Genomic DNA, 18,046 nt, shown 5'->3' on the forward strand with positions numbered 1-18,046 from the left:
ATATGATATCATAAGTTTGCAAGAGTTGATTTTGAGAATAAAAACTTAAATGAACCCATCAATTGGTTTGATTAAAGATATTTAAGCTTAAGAGAGAGTTTTGCCCATCACAGGTTAATGGAAATCAGGATAATTGAGAATGATATCATAAGTGTGCAAGGGTTGTTTTTACGTAAGAATGAAAACATAAATAAACCAATCTACTGGTTTGCTTGACAGACATAAGCTTAAACAAAGAAGAGTGTATACACAGAAAAACAGACAGCAGTATTCCAGTCAGCATCATAAAATTCAAATTCACTGGGACCAAAGGAAAAATGAATGTGACGTTCGATAGATGTCATTTCAGTGGATTTTCAACTCAAGGCATCCACAGTAAGGAAGAGTGGGAAGGTCGATGGATCTTTTTTTTTCTTATTTTTTGTGGCACAGAAAACTACTGGACATGGATTATTCTATTGAACAGCATACCAAAGCATAATCCAAAGTGATGAGATCCTTCCGTCGAGATGTCATCTATTTTCATGGCTACATGTACTACTAAGACACTGATCAACTTAGTGCTTAATTACAACGTAAGTCGATGTAGGACAACTACTTGTCAATCAGTTGCAATACCAAAGCATGAGTATGGAAAGACTATAAATTTGAGTTACTTCTACTGACTGTAGACCTTCTTCTGTCTGTAATTGGGGAAAGGGATGGGAAAAATGGAAGTAAAAAAAAATTGGCAGTCTGTTGCATGCACGCACCCATAAGCCAAATTGGCAAACAACATATAGACAGAGCCAATGTCTACCTTTTGGTATCTGTTTCCAGTGATGAACAGTAATTCCAGTATGAATATCAAAAGCAAACAAAATCAAAGCAGGATGGTCCTACATGCTGGTGGGGTTTCAAGGTTGAGAGTAACTGAAGCTGTGATGAAAGTGTAGTTGAAATATTTGTTAAAGGCTTACAGACAATGAAAATCTGTGGGTGACTTAGTCTACAAAAAGTCTACAATCCCCCCCCCCCCCACAAAAAAAAAAAAAATAATAATAATAATAAAAAAAATGACAGTCATGTTTTACAGAATAAACCATTTTAGAAATAGCTTACTGGCATGGTGACGTAATATTCTTTTCTTGATAATATTAATAACAGCATAAGTTTTGAAATGTCTGAATCCTTGCTTCATTTACAAGACCATCATAGAGTAATAAAGTGCAATGTCATAGCCTTTCATTGCCATGGTGAGTGTTTCTACACAAGCTCACTGAATAGTTTAGAACACTATTGTTGCTAACCATGTTCACACCTGGTTTGAACCCAGGCTATTGTGACATCATCACTTTGGTACTCAATTTTTACAGCTCAGTTGGTATTGAGAGAGTCTTTCCATAGGTCACAGTGACAGGTAACATGAGTTTCTGCAGAAACAAAAAACAAAAACAAACACTGAAAAAAAGGACATTCCATGACTGGTTGAAATAATCCAATGTGAATCCTAAGCCAGCAGCCTATACTGGACGAGCTCTATGTACATCGTTGTAAGAAATGGCTATCATCCTCCAAACAACATTTGCATGCACGACTACACATGCTCAGAGACACAGATGAGTTTGTGAAATTGGAAAAAGGTTGCGCAAGTCATGGCTTTATCTCATGCAAGTTATATGTGATATCACTTAAGTGCATGTATACAAATGTCATTACAGTTCTATTTTTATACATGTTTGTGACACAAATGTATTTGAGATGTAGGCGGTATTGCCCATTGTTTCATAACTACTTTGCCTACTCTTTATGTTAATTCAAATGCAAGAAAATCAAGTTAAAAACACATAGTATTGTATGACTATATATAAATGCAAAGCTCATGCAAGAGTTTAGAGTAACTTTTTGTTACTTTTGAATGTACAAAATTGTCTAATAGAAAATCTAATATAACATGAAATATAAATAGTCAACATGTGTTCCTATATTACATCAATAATAAAATTTTACTAGCACCATAACAGACAACGAAACAAAACACTGAATTCTAGCTACATGCACCAATATGAACAAGCTCCCTGTACAAGGGGGAAAAAAGAAAAGGAGTTGCTTGTTTGTCTTGGTAGAAGGAAGAGTTTTTCTCTGATAAAAATTCATTGAACACAAACATATTTTGACTCCAGTAAAGTGTACTGTCACACAAGTTATGCAAAATAGACAACTCAACAGCCTTTCTGTACACTAACAATCTATCAGAAGGCTCGCTCACTGATTTTGACGAACGCTCTGATACTGAAAAGTAAACAGTGCAATCATAACTCTCTTCAGTGAAGGCAAGGAGAAAAACGACAAGAATAATCAGAATATTTTACTTCCAACTCTTTTTGGGGGCCATAACTACACCAAAAAAAAAAAAAAAAAAAAAATCTCAGAACACAAAACATATTACAGCTGTCTGCTGTAAACAGAAAAGTTAATGTCAATTTTCTCAAATGTCATGACAAACAGCCTCATAGAGTTTGTATTCAGATATCTATTTTTATTTGCACTTCCCTCTAACTCTCGAAAAGTCTAACATTTAACCTTTAAACTTTAACCTTCCTATATATAGTCAATTCACTTTATATCAAAATGCTTGGCACAGTGAAGAAAATCTTCTGGATTTCTGTTCTGGGCACCATTTCATGAGAAAGTTGTTTAGTCTCTGACAATTTCAGTAAAATCCTTTGCTTTGACTGGCTGAGAAGCTCTGGTCACTGACTGTTACTATGGTAATTGTCAGAGACTGACAACTTGTCTGGGCTGACACCTTTCATGATACGGTGCCCAGTTGCTGCCTTCTAAACTCCTTGAGGGGTATTATTACTACACTCTTGAATTTGAAACCCACTCAGAACTTAGCTTATTCATAGCCCACACAGCAAATCTTGTATTCAAAGACACGCTGCTACTTCTCAATCTGATGAAAAAAAGGACGCTACACAACACATGTGCAGATAAGGTTAGGATATTGAGTGACTTTGAGCCCATGCTCTGGCAATAAACATGAACTGACGAATCACATATCACCTTTTCACATCATATCAACCCCCCCCCCCCTCCAAAAAAAAAAAAAAAGAAAAAAAAAGAAAAGAAAAGTAAGTCCATGTTTACAAATCAATGTCAGTTGTATCTTTGCATACAAAAGCTATTGTCTGTATCAAGATTTTGTAACACGCTTTTATATCACAGAATGTAAATTCAACCATTACTGAAGTCTGGCCGAATGATTTCTTCAGCAGACTATTTCCTGTCTGTATGAGTTGTGCTTTAAGTTTGACAGTAAAATCAAACAAACAAAGAAACAAATACAGACAAAATCTGACGTATCTTCAGTCAACTTCAAAGCTAGCACTGTCTAGCCTTTGGCTTGCAAGTTTGGATGCAAATCTCCTGTGTCAAATCGGTGGCAAAGAAGATTTCACTGCAAATTGTCTGACATCTTGTCTTGAATGACAACTTGAAGCAGTAAATGTACTACAATGTATTTGCAAACTGCATGTAATTTGAACAGGCCACCAAGCTACATGTACCTTCTGCAATCCCACCTAAAAATCCTTGCCAAAGATGGAGTGCTTTTACAGCATCCCAAAAACTTTGTAAAGGAGGAGCAAACTACCCCAAGATTTCATAACGAAGTTTTGATACAAGCTGAGTGGAGTCAATTCACATCAAATCATTTTGATCTCTAGATTTGCTTTTATTTGTGTGTGTGTGTGTGTGCCTTTTATTTTAATGGCCAAAACATTGCAATCATATATTAGTCAATGATGTCTACAGTTGGACAAGTGCAGAGTTGTATCATAATAATATAATTATAATAATAATAAGGTCTTATCTATCCAGGGTAGCTTCTTCAGTGTTGCAACTGCTCTACCGGAGGGCCCTGCCATTATCATTAGGATCCTACCCCAGTGTTGCCAGGTACCCATTTATAAAATACACCTGGGTCGAGAGGGACATGGTGGGTAAAAAGCATCTTGTCCGAGGACACAAGCACTGGGCGGGAATCGAACTGGATTCCTCCGATTGAGAGTCGGGAGTTTTATCCACTATGCCACTATTAAGGTTGCCTTGCTCAAGGGTGTTGGGTATAGAACTGTCAACCCTTCTTATGTCAAGACATTGTGAATTCGGAGAGATCCTCTTCATGTTGGCTTGGAGCAAATCAGTGACGGCCCTTGCAAGATTTGAGTTTTGATCTCATTCCACTTCACGCGTGGATCAGAAAAAAAAAAGGAAAACACTTTTAAAGCCTCTGTTAAGCACTCATCCTGTTCCCGGTTACATTCGGAGCACGCGAGTACAATAAAAACAAGAACCCCTCAATAGAAACAACTAAATTCTGATCTCCGTGGGCCAGTGGGTGTCATGAGTTGACACGCGTCTACAATCAGCCGATGCTGCCAAGCATTCATTCTTGTATACGTGTATTAAATATATTGAAAAAGAACAAAACAATACAAACTCACTTCTGAAAATAAATTTAATTTCTAAAACATGCACGCTTGGGCATGCTGAACACATTGGATCAAAAAAAAGAAAAACTTTTTTGAAAATATTGCCGCCTTTCTCGGACAAGTGTGAGTGGCTCCCTACCATGAAAAACACCATAACATATTAAACCAAAATATGAAAAACGTCAGTAATTACCATGAGATGTTCTATGCAAGAAGTCATCTTGTTCTTGCTTACATCTCATATCTACACAAATTAACATCCAGGTCATTTTAATAGTCACCACTCAACTTTTGCATTCATATACATTTGGAATGGTAACGTCAGCTGGGCAGACGGAGGTTGTACTGGGGTAAGTGTTGCACTCTTATTGTAAAAGTATAAAAACAAAACAAAACTTGGTGGACAATCATAGTAATGATTTATTACTGTACATGGTGGCTTGTATGCTTGTTTATTGCAGACCCACGAAGAGTATTCCACAATGGGATGCAGAGGAGGGCTGACTCCACCTAAATAATGGGTTTGATGTCTTCGAGGGTGTGAGGCCGGTGTGACGGGTGCAGGGAGGTGAGGGTGTTCACCGGGTTGAACTGGTGAAGTGGCTGGTCATGGTGGTTGACGGGGTTGTGCGCCATGACGCTGTGGTTGAGCGGCGTGAACTGACTCATGGAGTTGATGGAATTCAGCGGATTAGCGGGGTTGAGAGGGTGGAGGGGATTGGGGTTGGGGTTGGAACTTGGGGGAAGAGGGGGCGGGGGCGGGCCACTCCCTTCCCACTTATTGCCGCCAGTCGTATTGCCGAAGTAGTCCAGGCAGGCATTCATGATGGCAAGCTTCTCTACCTTCTGTGTGCGCTCCTCCACTTTGCCGTGCTCTTTCCACCAGTCGATGCCGTGCGTGTTCTTCTTGTGCGTCTTCAGGCTGACGTTGTGCGTGAACGCCGCACTGCAGAGGTCGCACTTGAAGGGTTTGTCGCCCGAGTGCTGGCGCATGTGGGCCTTCATGTTGGACTTTTGGCCGAAGCGCCTCTTGCAGACTGGGCATGAGTGTGGCTTGGTGTGCACCAGCTTGTGCTTCTCCAGGTCTTTGGTGGTCTTGAAGGCCTTGCCGCAGATCTCACAGATGCAGGCCCGCTCCACGAGGTGCCGCTTCGAGTGCTGGTTGAGCCCCGTCTGGAAGAAGAAGTCGGCGCCGCAGATCTTGCACACAAACTCCTTCTTGCCCGCAGCCACCACCTTGTGCCGCTTCTCGTGGGCCACGAGGCTCTCCTTGTTGCGCAGGACGTGGCCGCAGATGCTGCACAGGTGCTCCTCCGCTTCGTTGTGCACCCGCCGCACATGAGCCTTGAGGTCCATGAAGAGCTGCTTGCAGAAGCTGCACTGGTCGAAGCGCACCATCCGCTTCTCACGATCCGGGGTGAGCGCCAGCTGCATCTTGATGGTACCCTTGTCCTTCTCCTCAGAGCCGTCCTGTGGGATGTGCGTCTGCATGTGTTTGTTGAGGCGGAAGCCGCAGCGGAACTCCTTACCGCAGAAGGGGCAGCCAAAGTCCTTCCCACCGGGTCCATTGTGTGATGGCAGTCCCTCCTTTGTGGGCTTCTCGATTGTCTCCTCCTTGTCTGCTTCCACACTACTTTGCGAGACCGACATGAAAACAACAAAGAAAAAGGTGGGGGAAAAAGAGGGATTATCAGCTGGTCAAATAAGTGCATTGAATAAAAGCTTGGTTAAAAGTCTAATAGTTGAAGGTACAACAACTGTTTAACGGAGCTTCACAAGAGTTGCTTCGTTATGGGCGCAAACCTCACGGTCAAAAGAGAGAATTAGAGAAACTGAGAAACCAGAAAGAAAGAAAAAAAAAATGGATGAAGACAGACAGAGAGGGGGAATGCACCTAAAGTTATAAAAACACAAAGAAGTCCAGAATGGATATCAAAACAGACATCAAACAAATGAGAATGTAGAGCCACAGGTAGGAATGTTGTACAGTGGAAGAAAATGGCAAAATGGACACACGATGGTGCAGTGTAAAATGAGCAAATGTTTGATTCCTTCCCTGCATATTCAGACACCCTTCTTTTCAAAATGTTCCATCCACCCTGTCCCCTCTTCAACTAAAGTGTACAAAGTGTACAAAAGGCTACCTGGGAGATCTGGGTTAATAGGGAACTTTAGATTTGCGGTGAAGACGTTTAGACAACTATTGCATTTTCCTCTCTCATTGCGTCGTGTTGCAAAGCATTTTTAGTTTACGCAAAGATGCAAGCTGTGAAAAGTAAAATGGCATCCCCATATGATCATTGCATCAAGAAGCTCTCTGGTAGTGAATTGAGCAGACACAGAAATGGCCCAAAACGCCTAGTGGAAACTTAGATGATGCGAGATCGATTTCGATAAGCAATTTTGTGCATACACAGAACAGGATTTTATCCTCTGAATGTCCAGGTCGCGAAAATCTAAAGCTCTCTAATAACAGGGGAGGTGAAATGATAAGTTAAAGCTCTCTGGAAGAAGGGTGGGTGCCAAACTGAGGATGCTACCCACATCAATTCAACCTGATCAAGCATTAATTTGTGGCAGAGAGAAATGGATGCTGTCCAACACTGAATTTCTCTTTATGAGAGGAACAACGGAATAAGCAAAGTAAGCCATAATCTGTCTCTTCCTGGTTCCTAATCTTATCTTCCGAGATGTGAATGATCTTCAGTTTGATTTTCCTCTTTTGTCAGTTTCTGAATGATACCAGTAACCATTCTTAACCCGTTCCTCCTGCCATTCTCTGAGCGCCTTCAATGCCTACAAACGAGATTCTTTTTGCTCTTCGACAGAGAATGGACAGGTTGGTAATCTGCCTACTGTGCGAAAGCAGTCAAGCAATACATTATACATGTACCCCCTTTCCACAGTCAACTACATGTGCCATCGAACAATGTAAAATATCGATCAGGTGAGTGGTATGAATAGAGAATGCACTGATGTGTTTAAAACTCTTTTGTTCTACAAAGAAGAGACACCGTAATGGGGTCAGCGAAACCGTGAAAATCTACAGAGCTTAGCCTTGATTGCTAAGTACTCTGTATGTCTTCATATATGAGGTTTATAGCAAAATACGCGCATACTACATTGGAAAATGCATTTACAATCGCAGCAAATGCAGTTTTCATACCGAAAGGACAGTGATCTTGATAGAAGACACTCTAATATTTCTCTCAAAGCCATTTTTATGGGAAGCATATTAACACAAATAAACATGAATAGGTCATGAATGCTGGTATTCTTGCCTACATTTTGGGAACCTGGTATACCAGGTTCCAGTAAGGAATGGGCTAAATTGATCCTAATTGTCACTTGACCCCATTCTTGTGTTAACACTTTAACATTCAAATAACAATAACATTTCACTTTACAGATTATCATCTCTTCATCTGGGTGCATGAGTTTGCTTGCAAGTGTCTGTGAAGCTACTACATCTACATTATGCTGAAGATCATTCGCACAACCTACCTAATCAGCTTGATATTCCTCTGCAAGGGAGCTTTCCGGGCTCGCTTTTCTCTTGGTTTCCTCATCTGCAAATTCAAGGACAATCACAAAAATGAAGCCACCACAAGCGAGCGATAACAACATACAGCGTACATCACTAAGACTACTTAAATCTTTCAAGGTGGCAATTGCAAACTTTGTATATGGATGTGCTTTTGAGGTCCAGCTTCAATTTGTTGTTAACCCTTTTCGAGCCAATGGGTCAAATGTGCATAAATTTCACACAGAAACCTATGGAGATGAAATGAAGGAAGCACACAGAGGGTAGAAGAGTAGAAGAGCACAGCTTTCCACTCATCTCATGAAGAATCCTAACTGATATGTCATCAAAGTCAATGGAATATCACACCTACGGTGGCTGGAATTTAATCCAACCAAGAATCTGACACATACAGCGTATGTAACTCCTTCCCTCCCGTCAACTTGCATCTTCCTTTACGCTAAGACTTTAAATAGTTGGTACTCAGTGAAGCCTTCAGGGCAATGATACGTCAAATTTTCCATTCCCAGTTTATATATTCCCTACTTTACAGATAATGTATGCAAGTGACACTTAAAATGACCCATGCTGTTGGTTTCTTTGCATTTTCTTTGAATAAAGAAGAATAGCTGAACACTCTCTTTGTGACATCATAACACTGCAGGAGAGGGCTTCACTTTGGCTTCTGGAAAAAAAGCGGAGAGGGAGGAAAAAGGGCACCGTGACTCAAGACATCCCAGAAGAATCATTCTACAGCACTGAAGTAGTAACACTGAATGAGTCATCCAACGCTGGGCACTGCCACTGGTCCGACGGTCCCAGTCTGGTAAAAATCACCATGGGACCAGCAACTCTTCAGGGACCCTAAATTTACTGGTCCGAGAAGACATGTAAAATAACAAAAATAACATTGTCGCAGGCAGTTGAAAAAAACAGTACAGGACCAGTCTATAGGGGAAATGAGTTTAGTGTGAAGCCCTCGAGTAATCTCCGGTGCTGGTGATGATGGAAAAATTGCATTGCATTTTGAAACAGAGGGAGTCTTTGCAACTTAAAATATACCATAAGAAGTACATGTGCCATTAGGCACTAATGAACCAAAACATACAAAAACAACAACAAAAATGCTTCATGATTTTTTTTTCTTTTATTGAAAAATACAATTACATGATTTGAAATAGAGAATTATTTTTACTGTGAGCAACATCGTCTAGCATCACCATACAGTATCAAGTAAGTTCCTTCATTTCCTTTCAGACTGTTTACCTTTTTGGGTGGTTCCCCATCAGCTTGTATTTTCCTAGGTCTGCCTCTCTGTAAAACCATGAGAAAACAAACAAAGAATAAAATTGTTTTTCCACTATCAAAATGCAGCTGCAATGACGAAATGTTAACTCCTGTTTTTTTTGTCGTTGTTTTTTGCCCTACAGATCCATGTGTGATTCTGCTGTCCATGAAAGCATTGTGAAAGAATACATTAGCAGTCTATGACAAATGAGTGAACAATTTTGCATTGTGTAAGAATACATTAGCAGTCTATGACAAATGAGTGAACAAGCCTACAAAATGTACCATACTGAAGTTTACCACAGGCAGTGGTATAAAAATAAATCTATGTTGATGTATACATGTAAACATTTCTCAATCAGTTGCAATAAAAAAAAAAAAAACTAAACAACTTTGAAAATGTATTGTTTACCATGCATGGTGATATCTGTTCACTGATATCTTGATGGTGACTGCACAAATTTTGAATCATTTGGTTATCTGGAGTGTTTATTTTTTTTTCATTTATCTGAACATTATTGTGCATGGCATTCAACAAAGTCATATAAGTTTGATCATTTTGGTAATCTCTCTCTCTCTCTCTCTCTCTCTCTCTCTCTCTCTCTCTCTCTGTTTGGGTTAATCCATTGGGTTGGGTCTACAAATTGCATGAAGTCCATGTAACAGAGGTACAATTGTATCAACTTTGTCATAAATTTCACAATGAAGATCAGTTTTTGCTGAGGCAATATGAACTTTGCCCCCTGCTATGGTGATTCATGTCTGAATGAGAAATCTTTCATGGATTTGCTGCTCCGCAAATTAATTTTCTTACCTCTGTTACATGGACAACACATTTATGCATTGGCAATAAATTCTCTGGTCTGACATTGCAGTACCCATAATGCCTGAGCAGCAAATTGTACGTACAACTTGGTATGATACTGTTTTTTTTCTGAAGTCATTACCAGCAGATATTTGCTGGGTTTTAACCCGTTGAGGACGCGTCACAAGTATACTCGGGCAAGTGTCTATGGGAAATGCGTGTTGTAGCAAAATCAGTCCGTCCTCAACGGGTTAATGAGGTCTTGATTTTTAGTTCTAGTACATGTCACAAAAGATGACCCAACCCCGTGGACTGACCAATCTCTATCTATCTCTCTTTCACTGGAAATAACTTTGCTTGCCAGAGTGTACATCACAGACTTGCCTCGTTTAAAACCCTGCCACTAAAATATCTTCTGCATTCACTTTTCTAATATCGTCTTTGTCACTTATGCTGTATATGTCCATAATTTTACACGCAAAAATATTAACTCTGATCTCGCCAGGAATGTGAAGTGCATGCATATCTCCATTTAGTACTGTACTTTACAATCAGATGTTTGACCACTCACAGAATTGATGCTCAAAGACGTCCTGATTCATTAAAAAAAAAGACCCACTATTGAATATATTTTGGCATAATACAGAATCTGACAGATCATTGAACTGTTTACAAGTGTTGCCAATTCATTACAATCTACCTCATATCATAATTTGCTGTTGCACCAAAATTTGCTGAATCATAAATGTTTTCTGAATGATACCAATGCAGATAGTATATACGTGGCACTTGTGACACATACAGTGTATGAATTCCCATTTTGTTTTAGTAACTAAAACAACAGACTAACAAACAAATGACTTGAAAGAATTAGTGAATGTGTTATTTTCGCGAGGGTTTAATTTTCACAAATTTCGCAATTCACAGTAGAGCCGTGAATTTAACAACACACGAAAAAATCGCCATGCGCTAGGGCACTAGCGTATTCACAATAAGCCTCAGTGTCAATTCACGAAAACAACATCTCGCAAAATGTCTGTGACCTCCCCATTCCTGAAAATATCTGTACGTGAAAATAACAGCTTACAGTATTGCAAGGAATCGGTAACAATGGTTTCACGTGTGTACTTACCTTTTTCGGTGGGCCTTGTTCTACTTTGACTTTCTTTGGTCTACCAACCTGAGACAGGGAAGAGGGGAAAAAGTTTTGCATCATGATGAGCAAAAGCCAGAGTGTCTCACACTTGGTGAATATTTTCTTAACCCTTTGAGGACGGGCTGATTTTGCTACAACACGCCTTTGCCACAGACATCTAACCGAGTATACTCAACGCTCATTTTCAACAGATTAATGATGGATCTGCCACGTTGAAGTATTAAGTCACACTTAAAAACAGCAACCAAGGATAGCCAGCAAAGTGCCAAGTGAAACAATTTGCTTGTCAAACAGCAGCCATGGACCATTATCTCTCTTTGATCCAAAGAATTGTGGCTGTAAACTTCACAGGAATAGTGTCACCAATAACAACTTTCTGGCATTTACCATCAGTAATTGTTTTCTCTCCTTTTTCATTTACTGTATACGCTATATATTTCGCGGGGGTTTTATTTTCGCGAATTTCGCGAGTCGGGAGCTATTCGCGAATTTAACAACACACGAAAATATTACCTTCCAAAATGAATCCCTTGCCTTGATGTTACGAAAATTTCAGTACTAGTAGTAAACTGTACCATGTCATGGCTTACCGAACAGACCATATACTAGAATTGCTGTACTGGCTAAGCTTGTTTACGTACATATAGCACGTCCACGTCTACTTACGAATACTGTAGAGAGCTAATCCATTATCGCAAGGGGACCACTCATCAGAAATCTAGAGCGATGGACTTAACCACTTCAAAAATGTTGAATTCTAACTTTGATACTAGTTAGCAGAGTTTGGTAAGTTTTTTTTTTTTCATGCAGTGTATAACTAGTATCATTCTTATTTGCTAGTAAGTTGAAAATTCACACTTTCTTTGCCACTTCATATTTTCTCTGGTCCCCCAATCGCGAATTTAACCACTCGCAAAAATGTGTGACAGCGGCAATTCGCGAAAATTTGAGATGTACGCGAAAATTATAGCGTATACAGTATCCCCCACCCCATACTTTCACAAATTATGAACACTGACCAGGGCACCATTTCATGAAAGTTGTCAGCCCTGACTTATTTGTCAGTTTTTGACAGTCATCATGGTAACCAGTCAGACAGCAGAGCTTCTCAGCCAATTTTACGGATTTTACGGAAGTGTCAGAAAATGACAACTTGTCAGGGCTGACAAATTTCATGAAATGGTGCCCTGATACATTGATTTTAGCACATCATTTATTAAGCACACTTTGATTTACCTACATTAGATGCACTAAATTTCAGAGGAGACCATAGACTTTGTACACTATGCGCACATCGGAACATACATCGTTTAAAATGCAGTTAGAAAATATGGATCTGCAGTTCCATGGGCCCACATGTAGTTTCAAAATAACTAGACATTCCCTGTAAGCATGTAACCACCTTTGATGTATATTCTTGGATACACATAAGTCGGTGTACGAAGACACACAGACAAATTATACCTTCTTCGGAGGACCCTGCTCCTCCGGTTTGATTTTCCTGGGGCGCCCTCGCTTGGCAACAGTCATGATCTGTCCATCCATCATCACCATGTCCTCCATCACCACTCTCTGGAAGACTTTTCCTCTCCGCTTGGACGTCGGATGTGCACACGGCACCGCAGTCGGAACAGACTCGGTGGTAACGGGAACACTGGAAGCTGGCGCCTTGCGCCTCCTACCCCGGGGCTTTGAGGCTGCTTTCCTCTTGACCAATCTGATGGTGAGCTTGCCCTTTCGTACACTCTGCCTGGTGACGCGGGTGCTCCTGGTCTGCTTGGGACCTATCCAGCGCCACATCGGCATGCGGACTGACTTGATGTCTTGGATGTGGATGGAATCGTCACTGCTGTTGGGGCTCTTTGGTCTTGGGTTGGGGGCTTTTCGCCGGCCGAGTTTCCGCGTCACCCTTCTCTTCAGCGGTACTGGGGGTGCAGGGGGTACCTCTTTGTCTTCCTCCTTCTCATCATCTTCTTCTTCTTCGGATGAGGAGGAGGAAGAGGACTCCGATGCTTGCAGTTCTTCAGTCACAATGTGTCTGTGCTCCTTCTTAAGTGGCAATCTTGGATGTACATGGGACACAGTGTGGTTTGCGGTCGAGGCAGCCTGGCTATGTGGAGGAGACGCTGCCGGTGAATCAGCTTCATATCTAGAACTGACAGAAGATGGGTTTTTATCTAGTTCATTGTCACCAGCGTTAGAAGAATCGTCACTTTCACTGCCACTCTCCTGGGAGTATCCATCTTGCTCTATTTTGGGTTCATTCACGACGGGATGCACGATCTGTCTTGATTCGTCCATCTGAATGGGTGGTACTTGGGCTGGAATACTACTGTGCTTGGACTTATCAACACCCTCCGTTTCTTCAGCATCTGATTCTGAATCTGACTGTTCTGAACTACTGCTGTCATCAGATGCACTCAACTCCTGCATCTTCTCTCTGTCTCGCCTCTCCATCTCCAGCACCATCTCCGCTACTCTGTCCCTCACTCCAAGGCTACTTACAGATGGGATGGGCACAGGGTTGGCGACACTGGCGACTTCCTCAGGAACTCTTTGCACGACCACCCTTTCCGGAACAACAGTTTCTGGAGCCTGGTTGTGATTAGGCTGAATAATGCTTAAGCTGCGAGTACTGTCGGAACTTGTATGTTCCTCTGTTGGTGGCAAGCTTGGACCCTCAATATAGTGATCTGTACTATGTTCAATGACATGTTCCTCAACCTTGGGATGGTCCCTATGGACCACTTCCAGCGCGACATCATGTGCAAGTTCTTCAGGAGTACCATGATTAGCACTCTCTGCTGATGCTCTCCAAGTTTCTTGTCCCATACCCATCATCATTCCCACTCGTGGATGACTAAACTCTGCATGGTTCCTTGTGTGCACTCCCTCTCGGATACCGGGATCAACCACACTACCTCTGCTCAGATAAAAATCTTGCATCCGGGACTCCCCAACACTCCCTCTGGCCATGTCAACGCTTCTTGCAGCCATATCAAACATCATTCCCCTCTGCTGCTGGAAGAGTTCTTCGAACCTACCTTTCTCTATGGGAGGTCCACCCATGCCAAACATCATTGCTGGATTTTGTCTCATCATCTCAGCCTGGTACGGGAACCTCTCCTCTGAGCTAACCCGTGGAGGTGGGGCACCAAAGAGCATCCTTCCCCCAGTCTGCAGAAATTCTGGGTGGTATCGCCCCTGACCCATCTGGCTGGCCATCATCATCAGGTTGCTCCCACGCGGCTGCAGCATGTTTCCCTGGTGCATCTCTGCCATCATCTGCGCAACAGCTAGCTGCTTTGTGCTCTCCTCGTACCCTTGCTCCTCCTCCCGTGTCCATCTCATCGTGTCCACAGGCTGGTGGATGTTCATCATCTCCCGTTGCTCGTACGGCCGGTGCATCGAGTTACGTGGGTCCTCCCGCGGGGCCACCTCTTCGTTGGTCCGGTAGCTGATTGGGAAGCCCTGTGGGTGCATGCTGACCCCGAATCCTCCATAACTTCTGCGGAGCAAGCTCTCGTCACTGTGGTGGTATGGTTGGGTGTCGTGGGATAGTTGTCTTGGGCCCCCATCTCGAGGATCCATACTTCCCTGGACTGGGAGGTTCTCTGCTATCTCCTCGTCCTCCTCTGCACCAACCAATCCTGCTCCTGTGTGGTGTGACAGCTGCCCAGCATGAACCTGCCCTGTTGGAGATTTTGAAAAACCACATATATATGTGGAAAAGTGGTGTCAACAGCGATGATCACACATAAAATTTCCAGCTGTAGCTTACAGAAACAATGGCCCATATTCTACTGTAGACCAAAGTTTTAACCCAATTTAGACTCATTCATGGTTTAGCTTTCATTCTGCTAGCGAGGTTTTGTAAAACCAAAGTCTATTTCAGGCTTAGAAATTAAACATGAAATAGAATGCAGTCTGTACATCTACTTAAATCAAATTTAGCTGCTCACAAATAATTCATGAATTAGTCTGGCCACCACGGTGGGCTTTGCGAATGAAGAAACTCTTCCCTTCCGAGTGCTTTTAATTGTCTATTGGCACTGTATCAGCCACACAAGTGTTTCTTTATATCAATTGTGCATCTATAAAGATCTAATGTGTGCTGTAATTCAAGCTGTGAATGATCCTTGGATAACTGATTATAGTAGCATTTGCTTGTACCAAAGAACTATGAAGGTACTGGCCTATGATGTACCGTTACATGCATTTAGCTTGTGTGGCAATACAAAATGTTGACAACCAAAGAAAACTGTCAGTCCCTAGGACTTCTTTGTAAAAGGAGTCACCTTTGTTTAATACAAGAAAGGAGAAAAAGAAGGAAGAATGAAAGATTAACTCACTCTTTGGTAGAACAGGACTATGGAACAAAATAAAAATAACTACAACTTTACTTCTAGCATCATATCTAGACAGCTTCATTGTTCAAGGGGCATTCACAGCACATGGAGATCTAGTGTAAGTGGTACGCACAGTATACTTATGCACTTAAAGGGATCGTATAGTTTTGGTTGAGACCTAATTTTGGGTTTCTATATTTTTAGGTGAGATAATGAGAAACCTCTTACAAAATATGAAAGAGCATGTGATTCCATGAGGAATTCAACATTTATTTGATGAAAATTGGTTTTGAAATGGCTGAGATATCCAAAACAGAGCGATTCTAGTAAGTGTGGGACCCACATTTTATTACGATCGCTTTGTTTTACTTTGTTTTTGGATGTTTCAGTCATTCCAAACCCGATTTTCATCAAATAAACTTTGAATTCCTCTTAAAATGGTATGCTCTGTACTATTTCATAAGTATTTTCTTAATATCTTGCAAAAACTTTAAATAGAAGCCCAATACTCATCTCCACCAATACTGTACTATCCCTTTAAAGTCAGCATCTTATGCAGAGTTTATTGCTCTACTGGTACTGGCTTCAGCTTTCTGGGAGTTCAGAAGGAAAAAGACAAGCTTTCTACTGTGTCCCAGAATCTGAGAATCCTGTACTTTTCCATGCATGCAATATGATTAGAACTCTTTGCATTTATATGTGCATGCATTAGCACTTGTGATTGTAATGATAGCAGCCTACACAAAGCTCTGATAGAAATGAGATTTTTAATATTCAAAAACCAGAATAATGACACAATTTTGTAAATTTACTTGCAATCTTCACTTATCCAGGGGCCAACAATTGATCATTCTTGCAGTGCAGTGCACAATTGTTGCATGAACATGACTAGGCAACCTGGCTTATATGCACAGCCCTGTCGCAGCTGTACAGAGTCGCGACAAGCTTTGCACGGCATCCGGTCAGGCTATTACAGCTAAACTACCTGCTGTGCTGTACTACAGGCTGTACTGTACTGGTACTGCGCACACATAGGTTCTATTGTTAGAATTTAGAGTAGACCGCTGCTACTGCTAGCTGCTAAAGTCAAAAACAAAGAGTAAGATCTCTGACCTTACCTAAAAACAGACTATGAACTAGAAAAGTACACTAGCTAGACACCTGGCACGTACTTGCTTAGTCTAGCCAAGTCCAAGAATTCATTGTCAGTGTCACTCATCTTCTTCATATCAAAATTACAGTAGGCAACGCTAATTCCTAATTGACAATTGGTGATCATGACGATGCATGCATGAGCTACCACTAAATTAACTAACAAGATCTCTAGGTAACAGCACAGCAGGCAGCCTTCCATTTTAATTCAGAACATGAGAATCATCATTCTATCCTAAATCAACATAGAAAAACAAATCATGCGGACGTCAAATATATCCATTTGCAGCCAATTAATTACTTGCCTGGGTAATATTCTAACAAATACGTCCTGCTATTAAACAACAGCATACAGTACTCAGTAGACTACTTTCATTTGTGTGTCGAAATTCCCGGCTGCTCATTGACAGCATAATAATACGCACATCTACGGGTGGGACTATGGAATTCGAGGAATGTTAGTTCCGACATTATTGGTAGTTGACCTTCCTTTCAGCTAAGTAAAAGTCAAACATCTAAAATGTGTGATGCATCTTGCATTATATACGATATTCACCTTTCCTGACCATTTGGTTAGTCCATTAGATACGCCGAAAGACACTCTAGAGGAAAACTAAATGATGGTCGTAGCCTCCTATGTGCCGTGCCTTGTATGCCGATATGGGCAGGGTTCATTTTGTTGACAAAAGACGGTCTATGACCTACCGCTAGATGGCGCAATTGTGTTTTACTTGTCAAGCCCACAGCCGACAGAACTCTGGTCAAGCCCCACATTTACGGGAATCCCCAATCTGGAGCTGTTAACACAGTAAGCTGTTGTCAACAGTATTTAGTATCAATCATTAATGTAATTCGATACTACGCAAAAATAAATCGAATACTCAACCACATTATTTGAATACGTTTTAATCCATATGATTTGCAGTTTATACAGTTTAGCCATGTTTAAGCAGGGGCGGATCCAGATGTCCGTAAAGAGGGGGCGCGTTTACAAAATCAAGGGGGGGGGGGGGGGCACGCACCCCTCCCCTATCTTTTTTGATTGATTGATAATGGTTTATTGGAACAAACATGCAAAGTAGTAGCCCGAAGGCTAAATTATAATGCATCACATGAAAAACGTATAAATTACATCAAACAACAGACATTATGTAAACATTTTAACAATAACAAATACACCACATTTCCCTATGATTGATTCAATGCAATATAAAAATTCAATAAATATATTATGCATATCATCTGTTTAGAAAAAAAAACAACTCATTAACCATTAACACCTTGATACTCAAATAA

General features: G+C 41.1%; 1 protein-coding gene across 1 annotated transcript; it reads right to left on the bottom strand.

Annotated features, from left to right (window-relative positions):
* Nucleotides 1-4,922: 4,922 nt before the first annotated feature.
* LOC139739186 (uncharacterized) lies at nucleotides 4,923-17,425 on the bottom strand. Its single transcript, XM_071649801.1, has 6 exons — nucleotides 17,307-17,425; nucleotides 12,714-14,941; nucleotides 11,226-11,273; nucleotides 9,268-9,315; nucleotides 7,983-8,047; nucleotides 4,923-6,108 (listed from the first exon to the last, which is right to left on the bottom strand). Exons 1-6 carry the CDS (start codon nucleotides 17,317-17,319, stop codon nucleotides 4,989-4,991), a joined length of 3,522 nt encoding a protein of 1,173 aa, XP_071505902.1. The 5' UTR covers nucleotides 17,320-17,425; the 3' UTR covers nucleotides 4,923-4,988.
* Nucleotides 17,426-18,046: the final 621 nt, after the last annotated feature.

This window comes from Diadema antillarum, unplaced genomic scaffold, assembly GCF_040938485.1.
Source record: "Diadema antillarum isolate AM-2024a unplaced genomic scaffold, OU_Dant_1.0 seq00000786_RagTag, whole genome shotgun sequence".
In the NCBI taxonomy this organism is placed as follows: domain Eukaryota; kingdom Metazoa; phylum Echinodermata; class Echinoidea; order Diadematoida; family Diadematidae; genus Diadema; species Diadema antillarum.